Consider the following 11,448-nt stretch of genomic DNA (forward strand, 5'->3'; position numbering starts at 1 on the left):
GCAAACGTTATTTCGGGCAAATGTATTTTCGGTCTTCTAATTCGTAACCCCGAGCCGTAGAAAGAGTACAAAAATATTTGAAAGTATTACTAACATGTATTAAAAAACATTTTAATAATAACATTAACATCAAAGCGACTCTATGAAATTTTTGTTCTAAATATTTCAAACGCTTGTGTTTCAAACAATTGAAATTGACGTGATGGGTCTCATTCAGTCTTTTACGCAAGCAATGAGTCGGAAAGAGACAGTTAGCTATTTGATTATTTTGATTGCTTTTGTCATTTGTATTTACGATTAATTTAAATATAAATTAAATACTATATATACTACTGCATAAAATAACACTTTTAAATGATACTATGATAACACAATGTAGTACTTACTGAAAATATGATATATCACCCTGGTTTTTTCAATTTAGTTGAGTAATTTTTACAAGGTTTTACTACACAATACGGCATCATTGACAAGCGCGCTGTAAGTCGAACAAACGAAGACTAAAGCGTGATTGACGCTCTGTATACGATTTTAACGCCCTGTAAGTTCGGACACTTTTTAGCGCGGACCCGACGTCCATTTATTTGTAAGTCAATGTTTTTACCACAAAAACCGACTATATCACACTTTTTTAGTATAATCAGATCTAAGCTAGGGGTCGTCGTTGAGATTTGAGATGGATTGAGAAATGGTGCCGTTAGAATAAGCTTATTACGGTGTGGACAGTGAAACACCTATAAATTTTGAACGGAGGACCGACTAAATCTAGTTTTTTTGTGACTGGAACCGACTAAATGGCGAGTCACGCTGGAATAAGGCACGCCTTTTTAATGACCCTCATTGTATGCAGTGGGGTCAAATATGGCTGCACTGAAAGTAACTAGCTTAGTTCTTTCATTTCTAATGAACAAGTAGAAAGGCGAATCGGCGTAAAAGAGATTAGCTGTGCGCGATATGAAAGCACTGCTCGCTGCGGCCGCCTCAGTCCCAAATTCTGTAAAGAGAGATGAATCAGAGTTACCTTAAATACTCATTTTATGCCGAACCGTTCTTACCGGGTACCGCTTTCCCAGCAAACACGCGCAAGCTTTACGCATGTTTACTTATATAAACGGGCCTTTATAATAAATAGTACACACACACATGGCGATTAAAGTATCAAAACCAAAATATGTTAAACATGTACAATTGAAAACGTCATACCATTCACGGCCATCTTTACATTATGCAGCACTTTGTTGATGAAAACCCCTGGATTTGGCAACCTGTTCAGCTGCTCCTTCAATCCTGAACTCTCTTCATCTCTGCTGTTTATTCTCGTAATCAATTCATCCTCAGTTTTATTTACAGTTTTGTCATCTTTTATCATGAGGGCGAAATTGGCGTCAGTCGCCGAAAATATAGATTTCACCCCCATGTCTTGCAAACATTCGACTAAGTTGAATTCACTTTTTAATTCCATTTTTGGGAAACTAATGACACAATTGCTCTTATTCATTGTATTTATCACGTCATCTATTTTGGAGTAGTTCAAATTCTCCATGAGTTGTAGCAAGCTAAGCTCTTTCATATTATCCTTAACATATGCGCGACTCTTTGAATGCGGTACCAAAGCATACATAGTTGTGATGCTGTCGTTGTATGGAAGAGCTATTATATGGAAACCTAAAAGAAATTGCATTCTTTAATCACTAGCATTTCTTTACTCGAATTTCTACAAAATGTAATTAACTTACTGCGAAAATGTACAATAACTATTATGATTCAATAAGCGTACCATATTCGTAATTATATACGTAATTGAAGTATCCAGTGTTAACCATGAAATCTGTCGTAACATTGTCAGAAGGTTTCTTGAAGACCATCCTGTAATGAGTAACAAAAACAATTATTCATAAAAAATTATTGCATTTACATATTTCCTAAATCGTACAAATTGAACTTGAGACTGATTAATGATAGATAACCCAAGAACCTTTGATAAGTACCAACCAAGCTTAACATTGTGTTATTTATATTTATTTATTAATTGGTTCGCCTCGCAAAACACTTGTCTTCTATTTAGGAGGTCGTGAATTCGTTTCCAAACGGGGATATCACCGTTTCGTTTATTTACCTATTATTATTTGCTTTGACGGCAAGAGAAAAAAGAAAACAACATGGTAAGCTTGCGTGTTGGAGGATGGTCACAAAATCTTCAGCTTATTCCCAGTTGTCACCACTGGCTCTGTTCCCACTGGCGACAAATGGGAAGAAATCCCATGTTACCAGGTGGTGACAAATGGGATAAAAAATCCCAGTTATTACCAGTGGTGATATCTACTGGCGATAAATGGGGAAAAAATCCCATTACCAGTTAGTTATTACCAGGTGGTGACAAATGGAATAAAGAATCCCAGTTGTTGCCAGTGGTGATTTCTACTGGCGACAAATGGGAAAAGAAATCCCATATGTTACCAGGTTGTGAGAAACGGGATAAAAACCCTCAGTTGTTGCCAGTGGTGATTTCCACTGGCGACAAATGGAAAAAAACCATATGTTACCAGGTGGTGACAAATGGGATAAAAAGATCTGTTGTTGCCACAGGCGACAAATGGAATTTAAGATATCCCAGCAGTTGCCAGTGGTAAAAAAAGACAAATGGAATATAAAATACCAATTAATGTTTGTTTATTGCCGCCATCGAAAGTGAATAAAATAAAATTCGAGTTTAATATTAAAAGTATCCTCTTAAAAAAATAGTCTTAAACATCAGATATTTCCAATACCATACAATACTAAAAATCACAGATAAAATCACATCATTTACAATTAATCAGAAAGTCTGGTAACTATAAATATTAAACTTTATCATTTTTAATTATTAATATTTTTATTTTAGTAAGATATACTTTATTATTATTTTATCATTAAATTCGAATTTTATTTTATTCCCTTTCGATGGCGGCAATAAACAAACATTAATTGGGATTTTTTTCCCATTTGTCACCAGTAGAAACCATCACTGGCAACAACTGGGATTTTTTTTATCCCGTTTGTCTCCACATGGTAACTTAATGGGATTTTTTTCCCATTTGTCGCCAGTAGAAACCACCACTGGCAACAACTGGAATTTTTTTATCCCGTTTTTCACCATCTGGTAACATTATGGCATTTTTCCCTATTTGTCGTCAGTGGTGACAACTAGGAATAAACGAACTCTTTGGTGTCTTGTGAAGTCTTCGACCCGCATTGTTCAACGTAGCGGGTCAGCCCACCTCTAGAGGAGACTACGGATAGCTTATATGGGCAATGACAAATGTTTTAAAATACAATCTTCACGGTTTTCACTTACGGTCTCGTAAGCTCCGGAATAAACGGTTGTGCCCATTGACCGCTAAAGTAAAGGGCACTCAACAGGACCGCCTTAGTTAAGGTAGAAAGCGGCTGCTTTATAAATTGCTCTAACTTGCCATTTGTATTGTTTTTCACCCATCTGAAATTAGTAAAAAAACTGAACAACACAGTATCTACATAATAACAACGAAAGTTGTGAAACCCTTACTGCCTAAATACGCTTGTACTGCGTATTGTAACGAACGACTTTCTCCAAAGAAAATTTCCATTTACTTATTTCATCTTTATGAATATTAACTAAGTAACTGTTAACACTTTGTGTCAGAATGCATTGTTAACGTGGTACAAATTAAGAGTAACAAAAGTAGGTAAAACGGTAATGTTGGCAACTAGACAAATGGTACACTCACTCGTTAATCAATTCTGTAGACTTTTCAGGATCTTTAAAATTAGTATTCAAAGTTTCTCCACGATATACATGTTGTAGATAGTCTTGGTAAACTTTACGGACCTGCACCTGGCCATCTACTATAATCGCGTTGCTGTAGATCGTGCGACTCGAATCATTGGTGTTCAGCTGTTGCAGTAATAGCCCAAATTGCTCATGGTTTTTGCGATTCATAAGGATATCTGTGAATTTTTTGCGCATTTTATTGTTAGCCTTGGTGATTTACTTTAAACGTTACACATAAACGTGTGTTAGGTATGTGACTTATACATTATATCATAAATTACGAATGTTAATGTTGTTATTACAAAATCATATCTAAGCAGTGTTTTATTACTTAGCATTTGAAAGTAATTATCTAGCTTTTCATTTCATTGTTAATTAGTATAGTAGGTACTTGTATACTACTAATACAATGTTAAGTGGTCGGAAATTAGAAAACTGCACTACCTGCTAGAACTAGCGATGGTCATCATTATTTTAATGTACAGTCGTGTCAAGGTTATAGTAACAGATCACGTAACAAAACGGAAAACAAGTTCCTGCGCTTTGTACTTAAAATGTTTATTATGTTAGTGTACGAATTACGATTATGGTACAAAACCACAAAAAAAAACGCGAGATCTTTTTAGTGACCATAAAAACTAACCGTCTTTTTTACATAATTATAAAAATCGTTTCGAAAAATTTGAGTCTTATTTTTACTTTTGAGTAAGTATAATGTCTGTTATAATTCGCTTTTCTCTCTATAACAGTTATTCTGTTTTATTACTGTTTGTAACTACAACAAAAACTAAATGCTTACCTTGGGAAAACCTTAGTACGTCGGCGAGTTCGTTATACGCATCGCCTACTGTACCCAGAAGTGTCATTGCCAGCAGTCCTGTTAAATACAGGTGGATAGGTCAATAGATGATTGATGACACCGTTTAGTTCTTTGTTCAACTTAAGTAAGTACCTACCTACTTACCTTACTGTCGGTGCTTCGCAGATATAAAAAAGTGTGACATTTGTAAGTAATACATAAGTGTATCTAATTTAACGTTGAATAAATATAAAATATTTGTTTACTGGGTAAGTACATATCTTAAAGTGTAAACAGGATAATAGATCTGTGACTAACTCTACAGCCGTGTATAATTTAATTTTCATTTACCATCTTCACACCTTATTATTTGTTAGGTATAGGCATGGTATATGTCTGAGCTGTATGTATAAAATATTTGAGTAGTTCTCGGAATTGAAGAATAGTGACACCGAAATAAGATTATTCCCGCGTGGGCAGCAAAACATGACCACTATAAGGTTAAGCAACGTATCGACCAGTAACGATACGCTGTTTACTATTTTTTCGGATTTCAATCGCATATTAGTTATTTTTTCAAACATGTCCCATGTTACTGTACAGGTCCCATGATCACGTATGAGATCACGGTTACCATGGGAGTTGTAAAATCCCGACACGTTGGCCCAGTTTATTTGAAAAGACAAATGTACGCGATTTAGACCGGAAAAAAATTGTTTCATTTCCTATGTGTAACAATAAAACCTAAGAACTTTTGCATCCAAAATTTTTATTATACTCGATTATGCTGACGCGGGAATAAGGCATGCCAATATGCACGCTTGCATGTTTTATATTTAAAAGGAGACTTCTTTTTACGTACAGTGTGAGCAGCTACATACTTATTTTTTAAATTGGTGACTCTAGAAATCCTCGTATTCCAGTGTCAACGTTATCACAATCCCAACGAAATAGCTTCTTATATACGACGTTAATTTTAGATCCTTTTACCCATTCTACCTATCCTTAATAAATAGAATTTCACTTATTGTTTCTACTCACAAATGGAATGAGCCTCTAAAGTTAAGTAATAGTCTTTCAAATCTCTGTATGAACATTGGTAAACCTTACCAGCAACGCTTGTCGGCGATATTACAACGTTTTTATTTTCATTTTTCTTCATCAATTTGAGCGTCAGTTCATATCCCAAGTCATTAACGGCGTGTGCCAGCTGATTTTGTTCATTAGTTATGGGAGCCAACGTAGATGCTGGCGTCGTTGCCGACAGGCTAAAAATATGTAGCGCGATTATTATGAATTCAAGTTGGTGACATTACAGGTCACGGTGAGTGTGGGAAGTCTAAGTTAGGGTCTAATTAGAGTATATTCCCATAAGCTGCATAAATATCAATCGTCAAGACTGCATAAGAACTATCGATTAGTTATAAAATTAAAACTACTAAATAAGTAAGTACCTACCTACTATAAACGTTTCACTACTTAGATACAAGAAGCCAATTCAAGATGTCATAACATGATTTTAGACGTTTAGTTGTCCTGTGTTATTTGGTCAACGATTACAATTAAATAGCATTGACTGAGTAGTATTTTAAATATACCTACTTAAACAAGTAAGTTTGTACCTACCAGTAAAATATCTAACGTGACAACATGAGAAGATTCACCAAGGGAGAGTGCAGACCAAAAATACATCGAGTTAAATATAATCTACACTTACCAAATAGTATATACCTACCTAATGTCATGAGCAGAGTATAAGGTTCTTCCAAAAATAAATACCTTGGCTGCTGCCTTAACGTTGACGTTTTTGATCAATGTTAACTAACTTCGCAACTGACACTGGCCCAAGCCTAGTGGCCGCCATTATGGAAATAATAATAATACCTAAACTTTAACTGATACACGTTTTAGTGAATAATACCGCCATTGAAAATTCTGCATATTTAAAAATAAAAGAAAAGAATCAAAACAAAGTATTTATATTTTTGCTTACATTTACAAAATTTCTTCTAAATACACTACCCTAATAATTACCAGTTAAGGATTTCAGACGGAGGTATTATCCTCGTTATATTATTTATATATTACATGCTTCATCCTTGCGTATAATCTGCCTATTTCGATCTCTAGTCGATAAGATTCATAATCCAGTAGGTACTAAAATATACGTGCAGCATTTGGTAAGTTATGTAGAGTATTTTTAAATTGTACCTTGAAGCATCTTCCTGTGGCGTTTGCCTCGAACGCGGTATGTATAATATAGTCAGTGATATCACTATAAATATTAAGTTGGCCATTTCTGAAATAATTAAACCGTAAGTAAAAGTACGTATAGGCACCAAATACTTAATAATATCCAATGCAGATTCGTATACATAACAAGTTATTTAATTGTATTTGCATTGAAATCCCAAAGTATCAGAAATTGTATAATGTTTAGCGTTATTTATTTAAAATATTGGAATATGTAGGACATAATTGTACTTAAATTGAAATAATACGTACAAGTTGAAAAATATTTAAGTATTTATCTCGAAAAACACACTGCCGACACTGAACCGTGACGAGATACGACTTCTCTCGCGGTGTGCTCGTTTGACAACTAAAGTTCGCGATGAGCGCTCTACTACTGGTACCTATATGAACGAATAGTAAATAACTTTACTCAGCGTTGTATCACATAATATTATAGTTCTGTTAACCGTTGAAGTAAATCCCGTCGTCGGCGGGTTTTCCTCGAGTCCCCAGTGAGAAAATAGTTTATCTACCCATACATAGAGTAGTACCATTGTTGCCAAAAATTATTCGAACTGAAGCGGATATAACAACGATGACTCGATGCTTTTTGTGTCAAGACCGACTAATGTATTATATTTTTATATTGTAGCGCAAATGTCAGCCGGACGCAGTTTATTGTCAAATGGAGTACAGTTTGTAATGGAAAGGGTTAACGATAGTAGAAGTAGAGACCCTTGTGACAGAGTTCGTGCAGTGAAGTAGTGCCATCTTACCTATCTCTGCCGCCAAGCCGTAATGTGACCATTACTGCGTTTCGGTTTTAGAAGGGTAAGGGTGCTGGTGAAATTACAGGCACATCGGATTTGTCAACTTATGTTCCGGGGTGACAGGCGCAGTGACAGTGTCCCTCAGAAGATTTTCGCTCTGGGCACTACAACTGCTATGGACAGGTGTGTCGCTTACCACCAGGCGCACGACTTATTCGTCCCGTCATAAAAAAAAAGTCCCGTTGGTATCATAAAGAAAGTATATCAATATAAAATGGATGTTTATGGCCACGCGCTATCTGGAATACCTATACACTATATATTAAAAACTCAGTGAATTCAAATCCCAAATTGCACAACACTATCAACGAACCTCTCTCTGCGTATCAGCGACAATCATCTTTTATCAGAATAATATTGGCCAATTTTTTTATGTTACTACGTGACGGAACGGATAAGTTGAACACCTGGGCCCTATTTCACTAAACTCACCAATTTAGTATTATTAGTCCATAGACAATGAACTAATAATATGTAAAATGGTAGCACACTAGTAGTGTGCCTTTCACGAGCATACGATGGTAAATTATTAGTTACTAGTGGCAGGGGCCTGTTTTCCGTACCTACAATTTTACTAGCTACTAGTTACCAGTATTAATATTACAAGTAGGTACTAGTAAATTTCGTTTCACAAATAAAAATACTTCACCTGTAGCCAGTAGTCATAGGGTCGTATTATAGAACTCTACTCAATGCTCATGTCAGGACTTGAGTATTGCAGTGAGCACTGAAAATCATACTCAAGTCCTTGCCGTTAGGGTCGTATTTCCATTGCTTGAAATCATACTCAAGTCCGCTCAAATCCTGACTTGAGCATTGAGTACAGTTCTGGAATACGACCCATTGACTGCTAAATAATACTACTTTAATTTGGTTGCGTACCAATACAACTTAATTCCATAGCACATACGTCAGCTGTTAAAAAATTGATCAAAACAATTTACCAATAAGTAAATAATTATATAAGTATGTAAAAAATTATGTGTATATAAAATATATTCTATAAAAAAATATATGTTAAAATATAATAACATTTCGAGTTCTTAGGTTTTCGCGATTGTTACACATAGGAAATGAAACTATTTTTCCGTTGACTGTCAGCCGTGATCGTGGGACCTGTAAAGGGTCCGAAACGTCGGTTTGTTTGAAAAAACAAATATACGCGATTTAAGTCCGGAAAAATAGTTTCATTTCCTATATAATAACATTATAATAATATACGAAAATAAAACAAATCTTAATATTGTCGTTTCGACTACCATAGGGACTTAGGTTATAATTAGAAATATTTCAAGTCGTCTCTGTATTCATCATTAAGTCTGACCAATCTCAAGGCGGGAAAAAGAGCGAAACTTTATAGTTTTCGACATAATGAAATTTTGAGAATCGAAATGTTGTGGAGAACATTGTACGTTATAATAATTAATTACATTCGGGGAGTGTGCGCAGGAACTTTTCAATTTAGTTCCACCCTCACAGTTCCTCCTTCGGTCGACTAGAAGGTCCGGAGCACTCCATTCTTATATCGTTGATATTCCACCTACTCGCACTAAGCGCTTTGCTTCCTCCTTTCTCATACGTACGGCAAAGGAATGGAATGCTCTATCTGTATTTCCCGAAAAGTACAATTTGGGGTTATTCATGGCTAGTGTGAATAGGCATTTTTTAGGCAAACGCGTCCCCTCGTCTGTCACATCGTTTCATTACATCAGGTGAGATTGTGGCCAAGCGTGTGTGTATCTATTATATATTTAAAAAAATTACAGTTAACATACTCAATAACTAGGTACTCCGTTCAAGTAAATTAATATTTCTGACCAAGAACCATTATGGTTTACTTACACTTATAAATAACGAGCCCTGTACTTCACCCACGGTGTGGTCGGGCTCGGCTTGCGGCGCGTGGCCTAGTTCAAATTACGAGGTGTGCTTATGCTCTTCGGCGGCACGGCGGTTAGTAATATGGGCGCTTGATGAGGAGGTTCCGGGTTCAATTTCCGAATTTAAGAAACGAACATTTCTAAATTGGTTCTGTTCTGGGTATTCTGGGTATTGCCCTGAGAGTTATCGTTATACTTGTATTCTTAGTACAGGAAATTCCCTAATATGAGAAATGGAATTTGATGTGATTGTCTGGCATTCACTATATCGTGAATAGCACGACATACGCCAGTTTTAGAAACCCCATATCGGCTACTACATGGTACTGTACTCCAGTACCCATCCAATGCAATGCAACTTGTACCTATATAATTATTTTGGCTGATAATGATTGGCTTTTATTCGGTTATTCGCTGTATTTCAGGTCCGATCGCAGTCAAGAGAGCTTCCAGTTTCTCGCTTGTCAAACGAAATCTTTCGTTAAATTGATAAGTAGTTTACAACTTTTCATATGAATTTCGAGGTAAAAATACTCGACGACGTCACACTATTACAGTTTCTTCCTCACTTTCCGAACATGACGTCATCTTTTTCTTAGTGACGCCACTGACAAAATTTTCGTACATGTTTACAATACGCCTTCGACTGGTAGAAATAAATACCTTTGCAATATATGAGTATATTGGACTAGTAGTGTTTTTCATGAAACAGAACATAGTTTACAATGATAATTATGGACTAATACCTAACTATTAGCCTGCAACTAGTAACTAATAATTTACCATCGTAGGTTCATGAATCGCACACTAGTAGAATAGTATAAAATAATAGTCCGTGGACTAGACTGGTTAGTTTCGTGAAATAGGGTCCAGGCTAATAGTTACTAGACCATAATTGCAATTGTAAACTATGTTCTGTTTGTAAAAAAATACATATAGGTAACCAATTTCAATTTGTACCAATTATTTATAAATGTAAGTAAACCATACTGGTTCTTGGTCAGAAATAATAAAATTTACTTTAACGGCGTAGTTATTGTGTATATTAACTGTAATTAATTATTAATACATACAACGTTCTCGACAAAATTTCGATCCTCTAAATTTTATTATATTGAAAACTATTAAGTTCCGTTCTTTTTCCCGCCCTTACAATACTTGCGATCAGAAAATATCGCTACGCATATGACTGCTCGGAATTGGTCAAACATAATAATTAATAATGAATACAGAGACGACTTCAAAAATATTTCTTATTATAACCTGAGTCTGTATGGTAATATGTATGTGTTTTTCAATATAGCGAATATATGTTACTTACTTATTATTATTATAGTATAATAATATACTTATTTATTTTAACATGTATTTCTACATAACATATTTTTACGTAGGTACGCCTAGTTTTTACATTCTTATATAATTATTTACTTAATTGAACAGGAAATTGTTCTCGCCAATTTTTTGACATCTGTCGTATGAGCTATGGAATTAAGATGTACTAGTTACACAATCAATTTAAACTAGTATCATTTATTAGTCTATGACTACAAGCTACAAGTATAGTATTTTTATTTGTGAAACGGAATTTACTAGTACTTGTAATATTAGTAGGTGACTAGTAAAATTGTAGGTTCGTGAACAGATCATGTGCCTGTAATTTCACTAGCACCCTTACCTTTCAAAATCGGAACGCAGTAATGCTCACACGTAGCGGCAGAAATTGGCAAGGCGTGTATCGAGTTCCATTCCGTTCCGTGACAATGTAAGTTGGCGAGGCTTATTCCAGCGTGTCATGGGCGAGTTTTGAAATTTGACTAACCAAATAAAATATATAATAAAAATAAAAAGTTGCATTTAGTCGGTCCACTGTTTAAAACTTATAAAAAACGTCGTCATTTAGTCGGTTCTAGA

General features: G+C 35.2%; 1 protein-coding gene across 1 annotated transcript; it reads right to left on the reverse strand.

Annotated features, from left to right (window-relative positions):
* Positions 1–581: 581 nt before the first annotated feature.
* On the reverse strand, positions 582–7,202 carry LOC113226968 (serpin B8-like). Its single transcript, XM_026459814.1, has 9 exons — positions 7,095–7,202; positions 6,801–6,888; positions 5,700–5,857; positions 4,590–4,667; positions 3,747–3,966; positions 3,335–3,475; positions 1,778–1,866; positions 1,204–1,665; positions 582–994 (listed from the first exon to the last, which is right to left on the reverse strand). Exons 2-9 carry the CDS (start codon positions 6,884–6,886, stop codon positions 828–830), a joined length of 1,401 nt encoding a protein of 466 aa, XP_026315599.1. The 5' UTR covers positions 6,887–6,888; positions 7,095–7,202; the 3' UTR covers positions 582–827.
* Positions 7,203–11,448: the final 4,246 nt, after the last annotated feature.

The sequence above is a fragment of the Hyposmocoma kahamanoa genome, unplaced genomic scaffold (genome assembly GCF_003589595.1).
Source record: "Hyposmocoma kahamanoa isolate Upper Pololo Valley unplaced genomic scaffold, ASM358959v1 202, whole genome shotgun sequence".
Taxonomy (NCBI): Eukaryota; Metazoa; Arthropoda; class Insecta; order Lepidoptera; family Cosmopterigidae; genus Hyposmocoma; species Hyposmocoma kahamanoa.